This window comes from Medicago sativa, chromosome 2, assembly GCF_051527215.1.
Source record: "Medicago sativa cultivar Bolivia chromosome 2, Bolivia_mono, whole genome shotgun sequence".
Taxonomy (NCBI): domain Eukaryota; kingdom Viridiplantae; phylum Streptophyta; class Magnoliopsida; order Fabales; family Fabaceae; genus Medicago; species Medicago sativa.
Genome location: NC_140750.1, coordinates 75,586,331 through 75,609,942, shown reverse-complemented (window position 1 = coordinate 75,609,942; position 23,612 = coordinate 75,586,331). Strand labels below are relative to the sequence as shown.

At 31.9% G+C, this 23,612-nt stretch overlaps 3 protein-coding genes across 18 annotated transcripts; all 3 read left to right on the top strand.

Annotated features, from left to right (window-relative positions):
• The first annotated feature begins 431 nt into the window (after nucleotides 1-431).
• LOC146950777 (aquaporin PIP2-7) lies at nucleotides 432-3,152 on the top strand. The gene is made up of 4 exons (XM_085746755.1): nucleotides 432-820; nucleotides 1,871-2,166; nucleotides 2,281-2,421; nucleotides 2,667-3,152. The coding sequence occupies exons 1-4, from the start codon at nucleotides 508-510 to the stop codon at nucleotides 2,778-2,780; spliced, it is 864 nt and encodes a 287-aa protein (XP_085602881.1). The 5' UTR covers nucleotides 432-507; the 3' UTR covers nucleotides 2,781-3,152.
• Nucleotides 3,153-11,128: 7,976 nt separating this feature from the next.
• LOC146950776 (uncharacterized) lies at nucleotides 11,129-11,966 on the top strand. Its single transcript, XM_085746754.1, has one exon. The coding sequence runs from the start codon at nucleotides 11,226-11,228 to the stop codon at nucleotides 11,640-11,642; it is 417 nt and encodes a 138-aa protein (XP_085602880.1). The 5' UTR covers nucleotides 11,129-11,225; the 3' UTR covers nucleotides 11,643-11,966.
• A 5,220-nt stretch (nucleotides 11,967-17,186) lies between these two features.
• LOC146950775 (putative serine/threonine-protein kinase PBL28) lies at nucleotides 17,187-22,479 on the top strand. 16 transcript variants are annotated; one of them, XM_085746740.1, is made up of 10 exons: nucleotides 17,187-17,699; nucleotides 18,899-19,063; nucleotides 19,403-19,528; nucleotides 20,032-20,256; nucleotides 20,355-20,590; nucleotides 20,790-20,916; nucleotides 21,003-21,074; nucleotides 21,370-21,550; nucleotides 21,654-21,786; nucleotides 21,948-22,479. In XM_085746740.1, the coding sequence occupies exons 2-10, from the start codon at nucleotides 18,976-18,978 to the stop codon at nucleotides 22,263-22,265; spliced, it is 1,506 nt and encodes a 501-aa protein (XP_085602866.1). In that variant the 5' UTR covers nucleotides 17,187-17,699; nucleotides 18,899-18,975; the 3' UTR covers nucleotides 22,266-22,479. The 16 variants fall into 16 exon arrangements, with proteins under 16 accessions (XP_085602866.1, XP_085602871.1, XP_085602868.1 ...); XM_085746745.1 differs by having other exon boundaries at nucleotides 17,190-17,699; nucleotides 21,499-21,550; XM_085746742.1 differs by having other exon boundaries at nucleotides 17,568-17,699; nucleotides 21,373-21,550.
• Nucleotides 22,480-23,612: the final 1,133 nt, after the last annotated feature.

Below are 23,612 nucleotides of genomic sequence, written 5' to 3'. Positions count from 1 at the left end.
ATTGGTATCAGAGATAATCGAATATGAAACCTTAAGAATGAACACACTTCCAAATTTCAAGTCAATAAGTCATCCAAATGGGTTAACCACAAATATATTTGGACCTATTTGAATCCGTAATTCTTCACTTTTTAAAATTTAATGTGAGTGATTTTGCCCGTTGCATTTTAAAAGAAAATAAACAAAAGGGTGACTCCAAAAAAGAAGGATTTAAGAGTCGTTGGGTCGGGTAGTAGCCGCATAGTGGTAGGGTCTTGCAAGCGAAATGAAGCTAATAAGGTCGGCAAAAAAAAACTATATAGTAAAATAAATAATGTAATGTCATTGTTCATAATACATGCGTATACAAACAAAAAACTAGTAATTTAAAAATTAATTTGATTGGCACATTTGATTCCTTAAATACCATATTTCTACTCATTCATCAATCCACACAAAAATAGTACACTTCAATTAAGTAACACACACACACCCACCACCACCTCAAACACAAGAAGAACAAAAAACATGGGCAAAGATGTTGAGGTTCAAGAACAAGGTGCTGAATTTACAGCTAAGGATTACCAAGATCCACCACCAGCACCTTTGTTTGATACAGATGAGTTAACAAAGTGGTCTTTGTACAGAGCTGTTATAGCTGAGTTTGTAGCAACTCTTCTCTTCCTTTACATCACTGTTTTGACCATTATTGGTTATAGTAGACAAAGTGATACTACTATTGATGGTAACACTGAATGTGATGGTGTTGGTGTTTTGGGAATTGCTTGGGCTTTTGGTGGTATGATCTTCATCCTTGTTTACTGCACCGCCGGTATCTCTGGTAAGCTACCGTTCTCTCTTGATTTCGTTGAATGTTGTTTAAGGTAGTTACATGTTAGTTATTTAGTCGGAAAGTGTATTATATTCCCAACTAATTCTAACAATATTCGTCTTTGATGTGTTAATTAACGATTTACCTTAATTTTTTGGTTAATTTGGCTAATCTATAGTAACAATTTTACTTACAAGTGAGTTGTTCAATTTAGAGTAGCTAACTACTTATGTATACTATTTTAAGAACAATTTTTTGTTTAATAACATGTGGAATTTTAAGTTTCCCTTTTCGATGGCTATGTGTTTTTACATAGATTCTTTAGTAGAGTTTAATCGAGATTTACTACTCCCTCCGTCCCATAATATAAGCAAAAAAAACTCATTTTTATTGTCCCAAAATATAAGCAAAAAAGAAAAACTTTTATCCTATTTAATCTTGTTTTTTAAAAAAATCTCTTTTCCAAGAAAAACTTTTGTTTATTCTCATAAAATTAAATGCAAATTACATTCAATTTTCTTTCTCTTTCATTTTTTCCATAACCAATAGCCAATGAAAATTGTTTTTACATCTTCCTATAAAACTTTTTCCAAAGAAAACACAAAAAACTATACTCCAAATTCTTATGTTTTAGTTTTCTTAATAAGTGTGATTTTTTTTTTTTTGCTTATAAATTGAGACGGAGGGAGTATTAATTTCGACATTCAATGAAAACTCATGATATTGTCTATGTTTATAACTACGATTTAAAATTGGCCAAAAAATATGTATAATTTAGAGGAAAAAAAATTGTAACATAGTGTGTTTTCATTGAACATCAGTGTAATCGGTTTCAACCGGAGATTGTTTGTTTGTTTTTCACTCTTTACTTTTAGTACAACTTAAAAAGAAAATTAATTTAAAAAAATGTGCAATTGCAAGGTTACATAAGTCAAAATTGGACCTATTCTCAAAACTTGTGTTGTGTTGTGTTGTGTAGGTATATTTTTTTCTTTTGAGGGGTTGTGCATGTATATTTGTAATTGAAATTAATTAATTGGTAATATTTCATAATTGTAGGAGGACACATTAATCCGGCTGTGACCTTTGGACTATTAGTGGGACGCAAGGTGTCTTTAATAAGGGCATTCCTATACATAGTTGCACAGTGTTTAGGAGCAATTTGTGGTGCTGGACTTGCAAAGGGATTCCAAACATCATACTACAACAGGTACAAAGGAGGAGTTAACATGGTTTCTGATGGTTACAGCAAAGGCACTGCTTTAGGTGCTGAAATTATTGGTACCTTTGTTTTGGTCTACACTGTTTTCTCTGCTACTGATCCTAAGAGAAGTGCTAGGGATTCCCATGTTCCTGTAAGTATCAAATTAATCACTTTTTTGGGCTTAATAATTTTCTTAATTTAATTTGTGACTTATGATTGTTTTGTTGAAGTTAATTAATTTAATTTGAAATCATTAATTAAATAGGTATTGGCACCACTTCCCATTGGATTTGCTGTGTTCATGGTTCACTTGGCTACCATCCCCGTTACCGGAACCGGTATTAACCCTGCCAGGAGTTTCGGACCAGCCGTTATCTTCAACAACGAGAAAGCCTGGGATGACCAGGTAAATTCAGTGTCAGGCACACTACTCGATATTGTAGAGAATTACGGTCAAATGCAGTTGATGCGATCACATTGTGGTCTGCATTGACATAAAAAACTATAATGTTGCTAACTACATTTTTCCACATATATACTAAATACCACCACTCAAAATTTTCTATTTAAAGTGTTAACATTTTTTTCCTTTATATATGCTAATAATTGAGATTGTTATAATTAATTTTGTTGTTTGTTGTTTTTGTTCAGTGGATTTATTGGGTTGGACCATTTATTGGTGCTGCTGTGGCTGCAATTTACCACCAATACATCCTTAGAGGATCAGCAATTAAAGCTCTTGGATCCTTCAGGAGCAATGCTTAATGAATGAATATGTTTGGTTTCAATTATTATCTATGAGTTGTTGGTGTTGGTTCCTTTTAAGAATAACAGTATCATATTGAGTAGTTGTCTACTGGTCCCTCATGGAGTCATGTCCTCTTGTTTTCAATCCCATGTTCGTAATGGCCCTATGTGTTTGGAATTTGGATTGGATAAAGAAGCCAAAATTACATGGGGTCCTCAAAATTGTAGATAAGCATGCTTATGTTTTAAGGGTGTATTTTTATCCCTTCCTTTTATCTTTTTTATTTTAGTTTATTTTTATTCAAGAACTTCTCATGTGTAATGTGTTCTCTTTAATTTATGTGATATGTTTCAATCTCAATGAAAATTTCCATTTTACTTGTTTCTTTATTTAAGTGGTGTGTTTCAAATTAAATCATCTTATCATATGCTTCTAAAATTTGCCAATTAGTCATTTTCTGTTTCTAATATTGACCTTAGCTTCAATAATTGAGCTTCCACACAATTTGTGGTCCTTTTTCACATATGATTAATTTAACCTTACTCCACCTTCCACTTTAATTAGTGTTTTATTTTACCCTAGAGGTCACACTCATAGAAGGTAGATGTAAATTTCACCCATACATGTGTCATAACCTGGACAACTATTTATTAAAATTAATGTTTCAATGCTTATCTGATGCAATAAACTATATTGAAAGAGGTTAGTATCATAATTAAATTATCATTGTGGTCATAATCTCCCTGACTATAATATTATCTACGACTTTTGTGGTGGTACGTAGTATTGGACATTACAATACACCTCTTATTTCCATGAGTTGGTACTTGGTTATATTAAATTTAAGGCTTAATTGCACTTTTCCCCCTATCTTTTGCTAATTGTGCGATTTTGCACCCCCTCTATTTTTTGGAGTGATTTTGCACCCCATCTTTTGCCAATTGTGTTTTGTTCAAAATCATCATTAAAAGAGGGGAAATGGGGCAAAAGATGGGGTGCAAAATCGCTCAAAAAAAAGAAGCGGGGGTGCAAAATCGCACAATTGACAAAAAGATAGGGGGCAAAAGTGCAATTAAACACAAGAAGGTCCATCCAATTAGAAAGGGGGCGAAAAGATGGGGTGCAAAATCGCTCAAACAAAAAGAGGGGATGCAAAATTGCACAATTAGCAAAAGATAGGAGGGAAAAAGTTGCATGCTGAAAATATACTAGGTTAGCAATAAAATGCTATTCTGATGTTGATGGAAATTGTAGAAAATGAAGTCTGACTTACCTTGTCTCAATTTTTCTATGATTGAATTTAAAAAAGTTACGTGTATGTGAAGATAGAAAAGGGATAATTTAGAATACAATTATTTTCTCAGCCACATATTCTCATCTTAACCGATTTCATGGTTGAGACTGGCGAGTATGAACATGCTGCATTATTTGGTTATTTTAGCAACGATTAATAACCGTGCCCAAAACAAGGTTTTTTTTAATAGAGTATGATATTTTTTTTTTTGATGAATACAAAAAAAAAAAAAAAAAAAAAAAAAAACCTTGTCTCGATATATGGACATGATGTTTTGGAGTTTTTTTTTTTCTTTTGCTTTTGCTTTTACAAAAATACCTCTATATCAATGTTCTGCAAACCAAGTGTTAACTCCCCGAGTTTACTGAGTTTTAGATACCAAAATCGTGTTAACATTGAGGTGAACTCGGTTTCTGGTAAAATCGGAAAGTTTGACGAGTTTGACCGAGTGTTTTACGAGTTTATATCTAAAAAAATAATAATAAATTGGCCCAATTTTTTTCAAAACCCAATTCCTATTCTACAAGCCCAAAGACTGTAACGTTTATTGAATAGTTACCTTTAGAGTAACACATTGCTAGCGTCTTGAAATGAAACGTTCCTTTTTCTCTCTTATCTGATTTCTCAAACCATGAACAAGAGAGCACATACCAGTTAGGGTTACAATTATGACGCCGGTGATTGTGACGCTGGTTACAGTTGCGGTGGTGGTGTTTGATGATCTTTTGAAGAAATTAACTAGTTAATTTTTTGGATAGTTTTATTAATAATTTTACGAACTTGTGAAACTTGTTTTTTTGGATGGTTTTATGGATGACTTAAACTTAGAGACTTATGAAACTTATGATTTTGTGCGTAAATTTTTGTATTTTGATGCTAAGTTGAGCATAACGTTTTATTATGGTAGTTTGATATAATTTGCCTTTGTAATAAGTCATATTTTGCACTATTGACCTATTTACAATATTATATTAGCTTATATATGTCATGCATATAATAAATTTTATATAATTTTAATTTTAGGTAAACTCGTACGAGTTCTCGAGTCGAGTTTACGAGTCAAGTTTACCTAAGTAAAATGAGTTGAGGTAAACTCTCAAGTTGCAAAACCTTGCTCTATATACATAGGATTGTCAAAATAATTGTTAAAAAATTATGTTCAAATATCATTTCTCTTTTTAATATGTTACATGGGTAACGGATGACAATGGAAATAATATTAACCAATTAGCTCAAACCATAAGGTGTGCCAAGATCAAGAGAAAGAGATACTCCCCTCTTGTCTCTATTATAAGAGAAAATTCATTTTTTTAATTCATTCGATAAATGATGTATTTAGTTCTTAATATAGACTAAATATATTTTTTTAAGGAAATATAGACTAAATATATTGTTTATTAAATGAATTTTCACGTATAATAAAAACTAGAGTAGTATCATTCATATCTCATTCCCTAAAACAAAAGGTTAATCCAACAAATATCAAAACTGACAACAAAATAAATCAACATAAAAGACAAAAACAAAACTCTCAAGCGTCATTAAAATTCAATAGACACATGTTAGATGATCCTATCATTTTATCTTATCTTACTATATAAATATGAAAGGAAGTTTGAGAATATTGTTAACCTTAATACTCAATTTTCCTCCCAAATCATCTTACTAATCCAACAGATTATATTTGAGCGACATTAGATTTTGATGACAATGTTTATATCTCCCTCTTAATCAATTATTCTCTTTCACCTAAATAATTTATTTTAATCATTCATCCATCATTCTCTCTCATGTAAAATAAATTAAAAAGAGTCTTTAAATAAGTCCCGTATTTACACGCCATTTATTTATAATTTTTTAATAAATGTACACATTAAGAATTCAACGACTCCAATCGTAGTAAACTAAAAAGTGTCTTTAAATAGGTCCCATTAATATGTACACTCTCCGATCACTAATATAAGTAAAAATTAATATTTTAGATTCTCATATTAAATGATGTATGTAAAATATAGATTTTTGCTTATAATAGTGACCGGATGATGTATTTTATTATGTGAATTTAGAAAATAAATAAAAAGAAATTGAAAAGAGCAAGAATCACGTGAATTTGAAATGATGGAACCAACTTTTTGTTGGTGTAAGCCCTAGAGGCCAATAGTTTATGTTAAACTTATCTTATGTATCATGACTTTTATTATTGAATAATATGACACTTTTTATTATATTTATATAATGTTAATAAAGTCCTTGGAATAGATAGTTCGTGTAATAATATATTAAATGTGACTTAATTATGAGATTACATTATCATAAAGAACGCTATTCTTAAATGTATCCGTAGTCAAAACTTTAATATGAATAAAGGATAATAATAATAAAGCGTCGAGACTATTATGTATGTAGACTGATGACCGCATCTCATGGGTCATAGATATGAGATATTAAGTCTATACATAGGTATAAATATTAGGAGTAATATTTACACTAGATTGACCCACCGTGAGAATACTACATAGTAAGTTATGAAATTGTCATAAGATATTCTCACAATGATAATAGTGTATATCGCTCTTAGACCTGAAACCACTATGATCCCTAGATGTGGACTCAAGTGCTTTGTTGCCATTCTAACGTTGTCTGTAAAAGGATAACCATAACGTTGGTTGATGGGTACTTGATGAATCATGCTGAGGGAAATGAGTGTCCTAGATGGGATTTGTCCCTCCTCATAAACATGAGATATATCTTTAGGCCTCTTGATGAAATATGACTGTAAAACTGCATGGCCATGCCGAACTAAGTCAATATAAGATATTGAACTTATTCGTTATTCAGTATATTTCGGAATCAAGATATATAAACATTGATCTATACAAGGGTGACAATATCTATGCCTTGGTATCAATAAAGATATCGAGACAAAGGAGTAATTGTACACATGAGTATTATCATGAAAGGTTTCGTCGGATCACTTGACATTCTTGTCACTTGGGTAGCAATGATGTGTTGCTAGATACCGCTCATTGTTTATAATATTAAATATTAGATTTAATATTATTGCCAACGTGACTAGAACCTATAGGGTCACACACAAAGAACAGTCAAAAGAGAAATATATAAGTATGACTTATATAAGGGGTGCGTTTAGTAAATAACGCTAATTAGTTAGCAGAATTACTAAACTCGTTATTGGGCTTACTGAAGCCCAATAGTGACTTCTGACTTGCAGAGCACACTAGAAGTTCTATAAATATTATTGCCAACGTGACTAGAACCTATAGGGTCACACACAAAGAACAGTCAAAAGAGAAATATATAAGTATGACTTATATAAGGGGTGCGTTTAGTAAATAACGCTAATTAGTTAGCAGAATTACTAAACTCGTTATTGGGCTTACTGAAGCCCAATAGTGACTTCTGACTTGCAGAGCACACTAGAAGTTCTATAAATAGAACCCTAGTGCTGAAGTTTTTGGTTACACGTTTTGGAGCAACCTTACTTCTCTGAAACTTCTGATTCCTTGGCTAGCACCGAGATTTGGAGGAGCACTGTTCGTGTGGACTTGCTAGAGACTTTGCTGCTTGTTGCTTGCTTTGCTGTGATCGTGATTCCAGTTCCAGTATTCAGTTTCCAGACTCCACACTTTCGAGGTAACAATCGAATCACTGATTCATGTGTAATTCGTAATGATCCAAGGAAAGAAAATCGAAATTTTTATCCGCTGCTTTATTCTGTTTTGAATTCGATTTTCCTTCAGTGATATCAGAGCCAATTACGAAACCTTGAATCGGATTGCTTTGTTATTGCTTTATGTTTTAATTTGATTAAACATATTGAATGAAATTAAATAATAAAGAGAATTAGAATTGGCATCGTATCATATTATGCTTTCTGTGCATGGCTTTTCGATTTGATTCGATGTTTCAGAAACCGTTTCTGGTGAAACATCAACGTTTCGATTATACATATCGACAGGAACCTGATTGATCGATCATAAAACCCAGTTAATAATAATATCAATCACGTGTATGTGCATGGCTTTTCGATTTGCTTTGATGTTTCAGAAACCGTTTCTGGTGAAACATCAAACTTTTTGATTATACATATCGACAGAAGCGTGATTGGTAAATTCTGTATGACAACGGTATATGTGATATACTGGATTTGATCGTAGTTTAAATAAGTCAGATGATATTTGTTCATATTAATTGATCTGATGTATGGAGCTTAGTAACCGATTCTGTGTACTCTGGTGAAGCATCCTAGACTCGATCATGATGTATGATATCATATATTATATGATATTTTGATAAATGTTTGCAGTGTGACATAATATATTTTATCTTGAAGTTGAAAACTCGTTGAGATCGTAATATCTCACCCTATTCAGTTGTTTACTTTTCGGGTATAAGCCATTTAGGAGTCCATCGGAGCCGGATCACATTGTTTAGAGTTAGGATTTCTCAGTTGTATTTTTTAAACATTACTTTGTTTTGTAAAAGGATGTCAAATTGCATTTAAGTCATATTTCATTTTCAAGATTTTGTGTTTAAAAACTATTTTCCGTTGTCAATGACTTTTACTGAGCAAACAGTTGGATTAAAATTGTATGGTTCTTACATATATTAAGTTCATTTATCCATAACATTATCCATCCAATTCGTCAACTACACATTAAAATTGTTAATAGATTGAATCTAATCCATCCAAACATTTTTAAAAAATCAATTAATTATTTTTTTAGACGAAATTCAATGAATCTTCCTTATTATAGGTTTTGTCAACGTTGCTTGCGGATTAAGTTTTCTCCTCCCTCCTTTTGTACATCACTTTTACTTTAAAATATTTTAGATGCTGCCTATCTTAGGCACATGAGTTTAAGAAGAAAAAAAAAAATCCAATAGATCACTTCTAATTTTTTTTAGTGATAAGAATAGATTTAAATAATTTTCCTATCTTTCCTTATATTTTTCTTATGATAAAATAAATTATTATATTGATTCACTACAAACCCATATAACTACATATAATACCTTCCTTCAAAATGTAGTCTCACTATTGTAAACTACTGTAAATAAAAGAGCTAGCTCTTACCGACATGATTTTTATTTTTTTTTATTTTGTATTATTAACATCACATCATATGAACATATATGTAGTGGAGTGAGGGTGGCCTATTTGAACAATATTTGCTATATATTCACCTCTTGCATGCGTTAATTTTGTGGCATTGCAATAATGTTGTAGAGCAGGCCAACCTCACCTTTGCTGCTCCTCTAAGCTAAGCTAAGCTAAGGTTACCTTACCCCATGCTTTCAATTGCTTTTCATTTTGCACGTTGCGACTAAGCAAAGCATAAACCTCCCTCATTACACTATAATTGGCGGCTTAGACATTGATTTAAGCCAACTCCTCATAAGCAATTGATCAAAACTTAATTAAAAAAAAATATCATTTCACTAGTCACAAAATGACACGTGAATAAGAATTAGAGACCACGACTTTGGCTTATTTGTTATAAACTTTTTGATGTTTTTTTTTGTCAAGTAACCTAATAGTTATAACTCACCTATTAAAGTTAAAAGCGGATATTTGAGGTTCGAATCATAGCCTCTACATAAAACAATATATTGTCTCTATCAACTGAGCTATGTTCACTGAGATTTTAATGTTCTTTTTTAAACCACAGAAAATAATTAGTTAATTACTTGCATTTATGTAAGATGGTTTTGCCTATTATTACTCCAAATGAACACTCAATATTTACCCGTGAAGCTTAGTTTAAGTGAATGATGATTAATCTTCTAAATGCATTGACAAAGCTATTGAATGATTTCATCCTCTAGTCCTTATTAATTACTCATAGTAAATACATTGAGTAAGGCACTCAAGTACATAAACCAAGCACACACAGTCCCCACTTACTCAAGTATTAACTTCATTCTTAGAGCCACGTCAAACACAATCCAGATAATGTACAAGCCTGTGACAACATGCTATATGACATTTATGCCCTATAGTTATAGTTGTTCCAATAAATACATTACTTTTATTGCAAGCGTAACCATTTTAATGTAATCCTATATAAACAAGGACAAAAAAACATGAAAAACCCCACATGGATAAAGGATTATACCAACTTAATTAGAAGAAGAAAAAAAAATAAAGAAGGTTAAGTGGCAGGTAGAGTCATAGAGACACCCGAATCTAAGTAGTTAATAGTAGTTAATTGAAAAGAGTTGTTAATTGGAATCTAGCAGTAGTTAGAGCTGTTACATCTGTTACACAATCACAAGGTACAAAGACTGATTCATGAAATTTTGGTTTCAAATAACATTGGGGAAATAGTCACTTTACTCCCTGAATATGTAATGACTAGTCATTTTAGTCCTTCATTGTGTCAAAATTTCAAAATAGTTCATGATTGTGCATTTTGTTAGTCAAAATAGTCCTTGACCCTAAAATAACCTCTTAATGTTCACAATAACTCTTTTCATACAGGGATTAAAACGACAATAAACATGTACTTATAAGGACTAATATGACAATAAGTAAGTATATTTGAGAACTAATCTGACAATATTAATGAAATATTTTAACATTAAAGACTATTTTGACTAACAAAATGCACAATCAGAGACTACTTTGAAGTTTTGATACATTGAAGGACTATTTTGACTACTCATTACAATTTCAGGGACCAAAGTGACTATTACCCCAATAACAAAAGGTAGAAAAGTACGGCGAAAATTGTTCCAGTAAAAAATCTAACTCGACTAACGGAAAAATGCAAATTCCGACTCTAATTTTGTCACTAAATGTTAGAGGCGCTAAATTTATTGATTAAATTTATTTTTTCCGCCTTTTTCCGTCGTCATTTCAACAACATACTGGGCAATTTGGAAATTACAAATAGTTATTCAATGTAAATGTTGGGGTATTCTGAAAGCAAAGCCAATAATTTTGTTCCCCATTCATTAGCATCCTTTTCCCAACACTAAAATTAAGGTCCAAGGAACAACCACACTCCTTCATAACCTTAACCATTATAAAACCCAATGCAACCCACCCCACAATTTATCATCATCCCAACAAATCACAACTTCTTCTACTTCCAAGTGTAAAACAAAAAAAAAAAAGTCAATTAGACATAAACACAAGAAAATGATCAATCACATTGGTTTCTTCCTCCTTTCTCTATCACTTGTTACTATTGTTACATCTCAAGAAAGAGCACCTCATGGACTTGTTAACCAAAATCCTGAAGCATTTTCACCATCAGCATATGAATTCTTTCATCCCAATTCTCAAAAGCATGGTAATGACAAAAAAGATGATCCATGCACTTCATCTAAATGTTCACCCTTACCTTTAGCTGTAGAAGCTACTCAAATTCATGAAAGCAAAGGTGGAAAATTAGACAAAGGTAGGAAACATTTGGGAGCTGGTGGCATTGTTGGAATTATCTTTGGTGTTGCATTTGTTGTGGTTTTAGCCATGAGTGTGTATCATGTTAGAGTCACACGTAAAGCCAACATGATTAGAGCCAAAGCTAATAATAGTGTTCAACCACCTGTTTGATGTACCTTGCCTTTTTTTTATATATAAATTAAAGTTTAGGCGAGTTGAGTCTCGGAAACTCACCAGAGTCAAACAAAAATCTCAGAGTTAATAGAGTGTTGACATGATTACTTACATATTATATATTCATCAACGAGGTCCTCACATCGACAACAAGATTCAAACTCAAGTCCTTATAAGATCTAAATTGAATCCTTATCAATTGGACCATTCTACATCAGCTTGACGTGTCTTAGCTTATATAATTATTTTAAAACCTTGTTGCATATAATTAATTCATCACCCTCTACTTTTACTTCCTCTAATATATCTTACATTTGATTAGTTCCATGTTTTTTACTTGTTTAATTGGATTTTGGTAAGTTAATGTATGCAATGTTATTATGATAGTGATTAGTTTTTCAAAATTTGGGTGTTGTGTTACAATCAATCATACATGTCACGCATTTTCAACTTTTTCTTTGTTACTTAGATTATATACGAAATGAGGAGGACCGAGACAGCAATTAGAAAGCAATAGATAATATGAACAATGCAGGAAAAACTACCTGGGTCTGCAATTAAGATGTCATGTGTGCTAGAGTTTAATAATTCAGAGGTCAATAAGATCAAGGACTAAGGCCTAACATTCCTTGCAATTGAATCAAGTAACTAAGCTCCAATAATTAATGAACTACGGTCTTTGGGAGAATAAGGTTAAAACCATATATCGAAGGAATCGTTAATAAGACTTAACTTCCGACTAACGTAGATTATCCGATCACTGTTATAAACAAAAATTTACATTTTAAATTGATTCAGTTAATGATTTATGTTGTCTTTATTTTAGACCACATACATCGTTTATTGAATGAATCTAAAATATAAATTTTTGTTTATAATAACGATTGGTGTACTCATGATTAAGAAAAGAAACAAAAAACACCAAATTCGCCTGATTTTGAATAACTTGTGATAGTAAAACATTAGAACTTTTTAACAGTCAAGACATGAAAACCACCCCCAAAATTTGAGCTGTTAATTCTCCTACCGGTTTAGAAAATTATTGTTTTGCATTAAATGATTTGCTATCATACACATGGAAAGGACTAAAATACTCCAACGATAGTTAACCAGCAGCAAACTATGGTTAACTACTGATGGCAAATCATTCAGTCTAAAAAGCAATTTTCACCTGTTTATGTTTACTAGCCCAACTCTCTATTGACCGTGGGCTAACTACACTACCTCACGGGCTTTTATTTTTTAAAATAGAAAATAATTTTTCTAATTACACTTTATATGTTCATGGTTACACTCTAAAATGACAAAATTACCATTAAAATGAGTTTAAGTGTACATACTTAAACTCAGTTTAAGAAGATCATGTAAATTTAGTTTAAGTAGGGAATATAAACTGAGTTTAAGTGTACATACTTAAACTCAGTTTAAGTAAGTCATGTAAACTTAGTTTAAGTAGGTCATTTAAAATAAGTTTAAGTGTACATACTAAAAGTTAAATTTTGCTTTAACCTCTTCAACCTTGCTTAATGATTCTAAGTAATTTTATTTTAAGTATGTACATGTAAACTCAATTTAAGTAGGTTATGTAAACTAAGTTTACATGTACCTACTTAAACTGAATTTAAGTTAACCTCAACAATGTTAATTAACGTTGTTCGTATTGCACAATTAAATAATCGTGTTGTAAAGTGCATAACGTATCAACATTGAACAAAAAAAGAAACTCTAGCATCATTGAAAAAGAATAAGAAATTCAATTACTTATATGCAAAAGAGTATAGATGAAAGATGTTTTGATTCACTCTTTAGAGTGACAATGAAGAAATCAAAGTTTTAAGAAAATTCCTATAAAAGGACAATTTTGATATTATTATAAAATTTTAAGTAAATTTGGGTGTAACCAGATATACACGGGGTGTGAATAGAAAAACTCAATAGAAAATTACTCTTTAGACTTTCAAAATTGTTCTTAGACACTCCAAAATTACTTAAATACCTTCAACAGTAGTTAGATAATTTTAGGGTGCCTAAGATATATTTTGAAAGCTTAAAGAATAATTTTCTTTAAAATATACATTATTCTTATTTCTTAAAGTCTGTCTTTTGATTAAAAAGAGAAATCTTTTTTCCACCCTATGCACTTTTTATGTGCACTCCGAATTAACCATTTTACTCTCATTCATATTTTATAATTTGAAGCGTATCTGACGTTTTTAGGATTATCAGTATTGTTCATATTCAACTCAAAGTATTAAATTGACAACAAAATTTAATAATTAATCACATTTTATGAATTGAAAATAATTTCAGAATAAATTTATATTAACATAACACTATATAGTACAAAATGTTGGCAACTAAAATTAAACTTGTAGCACAAGAAGACGGAGGGAGAAGGCTTGTCATCCCTCCCGTACACTATTCGAAGAATTTGAGAACACAAGATAATGGAGCAAGAAAAGGTGGAAATTAATCTGAACAATCCAAGATCCAAACCGTCATGGAATATGAAATGGAGAGGAACAACCCCCTTTGAACATTCATACTAACCCCACAATATGACACAAGGTCATGTTGACCTTCATATGATAGGCCAACAATGTAAGATTGACTTCATGACCGACCAAAAAAAAAAGTAATAAAGAAAAGGGAAGATGAAGATGAGTTTTAGAACGAAGAAAATGGAAGAGAGGAAGGATATTTATAGGAAAATATTTAACCTAGAATGTATCTACAATCAATCAAAACGCGTGATACAGTGAAAAAAAAACCGTGTAAAACACCACATTTTACCACTCAAAATCATACGACCTTCCAAAAACTTGTTAACCAAGCCACCATCCAAATTATGGACTATTTTAAATTATATAATCCGAACACATGCTCATTATTTGTTCGGATTATATAATCTGAAACGTGTCCAGTCAGTTGAAAAACTTGTGCTTTGGGGTGGGGAGGGGGTGATGCTTTTCAAATTATATAATTTGAACCATTTAAATATAGGATTTTTCGGTGGTCAACATTGCATCGACAATTTTTGTGTAATTATGGAAGTTAGAATAATTTGAAATCGCTTATTGAGTTCACTTACAACAATATTTACCATGCAAATATTGAAATGGAACCATACGAGCCTTTGTACGAATGAAAGTGTTAGACTAAACTGTGTTGGTACCAAGATGTCGAGAGTTCGATTGTAGGACCTTAGTTGGTGTAGTGGACGAAACAGAAGATAACGGCCTCACACAGGAGACATAAGAGTTGTGTGGATCAACGAAGTAGACCCTTGGAGTTTCAGGAAGCTGAACATATGTCTTGAGAATGATATATCTACGACTGGTGTGTGAAGGTCACCAAAATCCAAGAAGTATACCCCTAAGTTCATTAGATTAGACCGAATCATATTTTTAGGTGTGTTTGGGACTCGTAGTTTATTATATTGCACTGCCTCCGATTTTGGCCAACTTACATAGTATGTTGCATGTGTCTCGCATGTATATGGTTGATGCCTCGCATGTAATTATCACACCTTATGATCTTCAGTTCAAGGAAAATCGTTCCTTTAAAGTTCCTCTGATGGGTACTGGAGTTATAAGTGTCATTTATCTACAAGGAAAGGAAATATCATTAGTCAGGGTGATTTGGATATGACATGCTACGTGGGAATAAGAGGACCAAATGAGGGAGCTTTACGCTAGTTGTTTTTTTTTTTTTTTTGTGACCGATTAATTTTGAGCATGAAACTATTTTAAGGGAGTTATGATTGTAACATCCTCTATTTTTTGATGTATTGAGGCCTAATTAAAGGGAACTTAACGAATTAGTCTTTTTTAAAATTAATATTTTTAAAACATACTTTAGGCTAATTTAATTTTTGGGACTTTCTAATATGCAAAATTGATTGTTAAATTATCATAGATTTGATTTATCATTTCTTTTTTAGTAGATTATAAAACCAACTCATTCAGTCGATTTTAGATAAGATTTAATAACTTTAATTGTGAATCAGAACATTAATACTTTGTAGAAACCACAAATATTTTAGAAAAAATTGTTACCATCTCATCACCAGTAACAATATCACACACGCATACACATATATACTAGTTAAAAAAATGTATAAATTTGAGGTGAGGCCTAAGGCAAGGACTTTATTTGCCTAATGGTTAGGAAAGACCAACCGTATGTGTACCTATTGCAATATAGAGTAATAAATTTCGTGACAAGTTTGATTCATTGTTATGTTCTTTCTTCAGTTGTTTATTTGTTTTTAGTTTTGTCTATACTATTGTCGCGTTAATCTGTTTTTTGTGTTGTCTCAGCCTTTATTTGTTTTGCTATCCTATTACCAATCCTTCATGTTTTGAATTCTTCTAGTCGCTTATTAGTCTAAATATGGAGGATTTAATTACATATATATAAATTAGTTACACATAAACTGGTAAAATAAATGTGATGATATACAAAATAAAAGTACCTTATTATTCCCTTACGGCAAAAAGGTTTGTAATTTTGTGCATGTGACTTACTGGCAATGGCCAATTGACCACTGCCTTCTTCTCATGTGACCAGCTTTCTTCCTCTACTCTAAAATTTCCCTAAAGGGTCCCCACATACACCTCTAGTCAGCATCATGATGCATGCAACAGACAACTTCATTCAAACCAAAAGTCTCATGGTCCTTCTTTGTTTATTAGGACCAACCAAGGATGTTTTCTCGCATATGATATGTCCATATTTTCTTACCTCAATCACTTCAATTCTTACACATTTACAGATCATTAATAATCAATCAACTTTACAACATGCAGCACGTTTTCTCATATCATTTTTTTTAAGAAACATTTTCTCATATAATTGTTTAGTACCTTAATTAGCCCACCACCCTTTGATTCTCAACTGATTACATACCAAATGAATGCAGGAAAAAATCTGATTAATTATAGTATCTTGATCTATATATGTAGAGAGAATCAATCCTAGTGAGGATTTACGACAGAAATTTTCGTATGGCCTACTAATACGAGAATTTCATATTCAAACTCAAATCACACTTCGTACAAACAGAAGCTTCGATTATCAATGTCATACATATGATTCTTAAATAGTCAGGATCATTGTTGTTGAAGTGGCTTATGGCGACGAGGCTAAAATCTGCCATAAACATATGGCGGATGAAGTAATGGCAAATGGCGAAAGCACATGACAAAAACCTTAGACTTAATTGATATGATAGAATATCATTTGTTTGCAACAAAAAAAAAAAAAAAATCATTTGTCGCAATCACAATGTCATAAACAACCTAACAATAACTTCTCATTGAATTCAAGACTTCAAAATAACAACAAGTCTTGCTGCAAGTGTGAATAAGATAGTTGTTTGCACACAATTTGTAGTTTGGACTTGGAACTGTTTGCCACCAATGCTAAGGTGCATAGTGGCTGCCAAGACATGTAGTATTAACACTTTCCATTTTGCAACAAGAAAAAGTTAAAAAGATATAAAAATACAAGTTCATTAGAAGACCATGCAATGTACTGATGTACAAACTCTCTCTCTCACTCTCTCTCAATACACACACACACACACACACCTCTCACTGTTTCTGTTATGCCATATTTAATATTTGCCATGAAATTATATCATAATATGAATCATGAATGTCAACATTTTTTTCAATGGAATAATAACACAACATGCATTAATTAACATCAACATCATCATAATTCTTCTCACTTTCTAGTTGTACTAATTAACCTCAACTCTTTGTAAAGATTTAAATTCTAATATTCCATGACTTATTTTCCTGTCAAGGTCCAAGGATTGTGTTTTTGGCTTTTGTTGTTTACTACTTTATCATGTTGAGAATCATCTTTTTTTATGTTTGCTTTTACAATGGTCCACTTATATCAACTTTGCAGGACAACATTGCTGTAATATGAAAAACCCTGATCATGTTTTACAAAAAGTTTACATATTTATCATGTTGATGTGTTGATGAAGATAATTGAGGATGAATCATGCAAGAAAGCAATTGGGACAGAGTAGTACAGGTAGGTAATGAAGCATGGAGTGGGTGAAAAGATTTTATTTACTTTGATCAGTGTTTGGAAATTGGAATTCACTTGGTTCAGTTTCAGCTTGCTTATATTCTTGCTGGCATTTCCTTTTGAAATCAAGGTATAGAGAGATTCCTTGGGAATATTTTGGGATTGGTATTACATATATTTCCTTGACGGGAAAGTTTTGTGGGCTAACAAAGTTCAAAAGAAACCAAGCAATTCCACCTGTCCATTTCAATGTACAACCTGTTTAAAGTGTTTTTCCAGCTTTTCTTAGCTGTATGCCTGGATATATATTTTTTCTCAACTTAGTCCACTGTTTAAATTTATTGAATTCTGGATATAAGTTAACACACACAACAAAAGATTAATAGAGGAGCTCGGTCAATTATGCCTACGTCTACGACAATAGAATGATTGATGTAGTTTTCTATTATACAATGCTTAAGGGTTACAAAGTATAAGTAATGTTTAAATACTACGGTCCAGATTATAAGATCACTTGTGAATTGTTATGCTAGAACGTCTGCCCACTTATCAGTAAATATGAGACGTACTCAATGTTAAGAGTTCCGCGTTAGATGAAATATGACCTGCAAAATATGCTTATAACTGTTGGACAATCCTCACCTTACGTGTCGGTTTTGTTGGGGTTGAGTTAGGTCCAAATGTCTAGTCATGAGCATGAGGGGGTATGTTAAGAGTGTCACATTGGATGAGATATGTCTGAAAATGTGTTTATAAACGACGGATAGTCTTCACCTTACAAACCGGTTTTGTACGGGTTGAGTTAGACCCAATCTAAACTTTAAGACTCCAACTCCTTCCCTTTTAATCACTTTTATCTATTATAATTACTTCTCTTCTTTTTTACTTCTGCTTACTACTACTAAAGTACTACTATTACTATTAGTATGATTGGTGAATGAAACTTACTTGAGAAGCATGCAAACCATGAGTTCAATTCTTTCTCAATTGTCACCTTTATATAAAGCAGCTAACTGTCCAAGTCTACCCCCCCTTTACTATTTCTGGCCAACAAATTGACTTCCATTGTCACAATTAGATCTTTCTTTGTGGTTTCTCTCTATTATTGTATTGTATACTACTGGTTCTTTTTTCAAAAGATATTTTATCCTCCTCAATAGTGTTAGTACTTAATTACTATCTTGTGAAACTCTTGTATGTAGGAAAGGATCAGGAGCATTTGATTATACCTCAAAACTAAGAATTCATAAGGAAGTTTATGGGGTGATGCACATTGACAATGCAACTTCTATGGTGGATAAGGCTGCTACTACTCATAATGATTCAATTGTTATTATACCTCAAGATATCAACCTGCAAATTATCTTGTAAGCTTTTGTCAAGATTTTTTTCTCCTATATATCTATCTATTCATGATTTTTTTTTTTTTTTTATGAATAATTATTTAAGTGAATTTATCTTGATCTTTATGGTCAAAATTCTTATGAAGTCCATGTGCTGCTAGCTTGGTATTTCCATTTCCAAGCTATGAATTAATTATACTGACATGGTCTAGACTCTACATTGACTTGAATAGAGAGGCTTTAATTAGATAAGTTAAACTACAAGTTTTCATCAACATTTCTATTTTCTGATGAAAAGTACACATTAGTCCACTAATAATAAATTTATAATTACTGAATCATACATTTGTTAATTAATTGCAGCAAAGGATATGTTAAATTTCAAAGGTTTACTTGAAGCTGGTCCACAACAACTTGGATGCAATATTATGAAACATCCATGTCAAATGCAATGGCCTTGTCTTGACTGCTCTAAACAAAATGAACCAGGTGCTTTTTTCTCTAATTTTCTGTAAGCTTCTTCTCTCACTTTCACTCTCAGTCTCTTTGAATTTTTGTGTAGTGATTGATTGTTTGCACTCAGTAATACATTAGTATTGAATTTTATCAAATTAATTTTACAAAATCAATTCAATTATGTTCGATATGGCTCATGCCTTACGGTTTACTGCTAAACAAGTAGTACGGTTTAGGGGTAATATTGTGAACATATTGCTGGAGCATAGTATATAATCACACGTTGTACTTTTAAACCCTAAGCTTTTTAGTGATAATAGAAAGGTATTGCAATGCAGCCTCTCTGCAGTCGGAGACGTAAGTACACTTGACCGAACTCCATGGCTGTTCTAGCAATTTCAAAATCACATTAATCAAACATTCTTACAAACACATGCTAAGAATAGTAAGAAAAAGCTCTCTACTTATCTGCTTGAACAATGCTAAGAATAGTAATCAAACATTCTTACAAACACATTAATCAAACATTTTTACAGGTGGGGTAAAAGAAAATATAGACAAGAGCAATGACACTCCAATACTTACGAAACAAGCTCAAGTTAAAAAACTAGGAGGAAGAAGATCTGCAGCCATAGCTGGTGGTGCTGGTGCTGCATTAATCATCATTGTCATTGCGGTCATTATATGTATCTGCTTGAGAAGATGTAAAAGATTTAAAAAACAATCATCTGATTCTGCTTCTTCTGTGCCATCTCAAGCTGGTAAGTAAATTTGAGTACTTTATAAATATCTTCAAAGTTATGACTTCTAAGTATTTACTTTGTTGTGATTATTTATTTGTGGTATTCTTTTTTGACAGTTGAGATGGGAAGAATCAACAACTCGCAGTATGTTAATGCTTTCTCTCCACATTATATGCAGAACACAAGGTTGTTAACAATTTTAGAGATAGAACAAGCTACAGGAAAATTTAATCAAAGTAACATTATAGGTGAAGGGAGATTTGGTTTTGTATACAAAGGTTTGCTTCAAGATGGATCTTTTGTCGCTATAAAAAGGCGACTATTTGCTCTAACTCGAGATTTCATACCTGAGGTAAATTCATTACGAAACTAGCATTTAAAACCCTTGCAACGCACAAATAGATAATTGTTATGTGTAAATGTACTAGTGAGACCCCGTACAATGCACGATGAGAAAATCGTTGAAAGAACATAAGTTAGTTATCATTTATAATTTCTTGAAAGAACAGAAACAACGCTTAACAGTAAATCACATGTATATGTGAGGACAGGTCAAGCAGATAGCTCAAATCCACCACATTCATCTTGTGAAGCTTATTGGTTATTATGATGATAGCTATCAACAATTACTTGTGTATGAATATCTCCCTAATGGCAATGTAGGGAATCATCTATATGGTACTCTTTCCTAATTCCATCTTTCTATGAAGTTTGTTTCACCATACACTTTATATATTTATTTATGCTTAATACATGTTATGCAGATAGCGAAGGTTTACCTATTGGAAAGTTAAACTTGCAGCGTAGGGTATCCATCGCCTTAGGCGCGTCCAAAGGTAAGTCCATCATAGCCATGGTCCTTTTTACCGTTTAGACTTTAGAGTAAAGGGTCAAATTAATCCTTGAGGAAAAATACGGAGTGCTAATTAGTCTCTGATGAATGGAAATTAACAATTTAATCATCAAAAGCCTCAAATGCAAGTCAAGATTTCTGAGGACTAAATTAGTATCTTTTATTTTTCAAAGATCAAACAAGTCTCCATATATTTTCTCAAAAAAACAGTCTGAATCTTTACTATATTCTTTATTCATTTGGAATTGAAAACAGTTAATTCAGTTTCTACTTTGAAGCAGGACTTGAACATCTTCACAATCTGGTCCCTCCTTTGCTTCACACAAATTTTAGTACAAGAAATGTTCTGTTAGATGAAAATTATACAGCCAAAGTTTCTGATTATGGATTCTTCAAATTGCAAACAGAAATTGATCAGGCAGGCTCATCTTCAAATGTTGACTACTTTCATGATCCAGAGTATGCTACAATTGCAACTTATTCTTCAAAGAATTATAAACTTTTTCTTTTGGAATTTCATCTGTTGATTTGAGTTACATTGACTTTTATATTTTTTCCAAAGGTTGAGCTTATCGCAAAACTACTCGGAGCAAAGTGATGTATACAGTTTCGGAGTGTTTTTACTAGAGTTGATTAGTGGCTGTGAAGCATATAACAGAAACATGTCAAATCCATATGAAAGTCTTGTATTTGAGGTACATCTAACATGGTCAAGTAACCGTGTGTGAACTGCGTTAACCATTTAAAAAATTGTCGAAATTTGTTGTTTCAAATTGACGATTAAATGACATTTCCACGAGTTTAAATAAATTGATGTTTTTGAGCTTACTCACTAATATCATAATTTGTTTTGAAGGCAAAATATAGCAGTGATTTGGAAAAATTTATTGACAAAGCATTAGGAGAGCAAGAAAAACATGGTGCTAGAAGAATAGTGAAGTTGGCATTGCTATGTGTGGATGTGATTCTTAGAAGACCATCAATGGCTCATATTGTGCAAGAATTGGAGAGGATACAAAGAGATATTGGTCCTTTGTATTCTGAAAACAATGAGGAGATTGGTGTCGTGAAACTTGGGAGTGAGCTATTCAAACTAAGCCTCTTGAAATTTGTCATGTCAATGATTGATGACATTGTTGCAATTGCAACCTTTTCTTGGTGCATGCATTATTAATAGTATATTAGTTAATATGGTTATTATTGTTGGTATAGTGCTCATGCTCGAATATTAGTTTGTAATTATTAAATTATTATATATTGTTGTTGTTATTATTCAGAGTAAGTAAAATATTGAAAATATGTAGAAGGAGATTGAATGTTATATATGCGATTTAATTTGATTTTAAAAAATGAATTTGAAATTCGGAAAGGTTTACACAACAAAGAAATCCAAAAACATCGAATAATATTTGATTTAGTGTGGTTTAGGTTATTTTAGATCGATTGGTAGTTTTGATTTGGATCGGTTATAATATAAACACCTCTAGTCCAACCTACACTAAAATGGTACTTTCATACTCAAGTAAAATATCATTTTAGCAAATATTTAGCAAGAATGAGAGTTCCATCATATAGAGAGATGTAGTAATCCTTTTATAGTAGTAGTGATTAGTTAAATACTCTTTGACCAAATTATATAGTTAATTAATCACTCTTTCAATAGCTAATATTACATCCTCTGATATACATTTTTCAAGGCACTATTTTTTATTGATTGAAGTTCATAGAGCCCATCAAATTTATATGAGACTCATATATTTGATGAAGCTATATAAATATTAATCATTAAAAGTGAGAATGTGTTAAAAAATATGTGTTATAAAGTGTTTTGTTACTTGTCGGTGTTTCTATTCATAAAGTTATATTTTAATCTCAAATCAAGATAAAAGATTCTTTTTAACATTTTATATATCCGAACGGTTAAAGGTTCGATCCCCATCTACCCACATTTTTTCCCTCAAAAAAAACATTTTATATATCAATATTTTAAAGAAAAAATTTATTAGTGAAATAAACTTGAGAGAGAAAAGTAAGAATAAATAACTGAGTCGTTTAATGAAACAAACGAGTAACATGATAATTCTAATAAGGAAATAAGCTTTATCAGTCATGGGCCACGAGTGTAAGAACCAAATCAATAACTCGATTAATTTGAACCAAACTAAACTAACAAGTTCTTTATCGCTTCATTCTAGTTAAAATTTCATGAAAGAAGATTACATAACTTAACCATGTTGAAAATATTAAGAGTAAACTAGAATTAAGAGAGCTAGGAAAGATAGAAGAGAGTTGTTGTGCCGTGACAAAAATCACTGCCCTGAAAGCAAATTTCCGGTGGACCTCCGGTGCAACCCTAGTCCGGTTTTGCTCCCCAAGGTTTACACAACTGCGTGTCTGAACTCGTACACTCGAGGCCAAACACGATGGAGCTTCACAAACAATGCCCAGGATAATTGAGAGTAGGTAGAAAGGAAAACACTAAGATTATTTTATATCGACCAATGCTCCCTCCTCCAATTCT

What these genes read in the sequence shown, in the direction of transcription:
- LOC146950776 (XM_085746754.1), top strand. Translation starts at nt 11,226, where the DNA reads ATGATCAATCACATTGGTTTCTTCCTCCTTTCTCTATCACTTGTTACT.
- LOC146950777 (XM_085746755.1), top strand. Translation starts at nt 508, where the DNA reads ATGGGCAAAGATGTTGAGGTTCAAGAACAAGGTGCTGAATTTACAGCT. An exon ending in CTGCACCGCCGGTATCTCTG is followed by an intron (nt 821 to 1,870) that starts GTAAGCTACCGT and finishes TCATAATTGTAG; the next exon opens with GAGGACACATTAATCCGGCT. An exon ending in CTAGGGATTCCCATGTTCCT is followed by an intron (nt 2,167 to 2,280) that starts GTAAGTATCAAA and finishes TTAATTAAATAG; the next exon opens with GTATTGGCACCACTTCCCAT.
- LOC146950775 (XM_085746740.1), top strand. Translation starts at nt 18,976, where the DNA reads ATGCAACTTCTATGGTGGATAAGGCTGCTACTACTCATAATGATTCAA. An exon ending in TGTAGGGAATCATCTATATG is followed by an intron (nt 20,917 to 21,002) that starts GTACTCTTTCCT and finishes CATGTTATGCAG; the next exon opens with ATAGCGAAGGTTTACCTATT. An exon ending in ATGAAAGTCTTGTATTTGAG is followed by an intron (nt 21,787 to 21,947) that starts GTACATCTAACA and finishes TTTGTTTTGAAG; the next exon opens with GCAAAATATAGCAGTGATTT.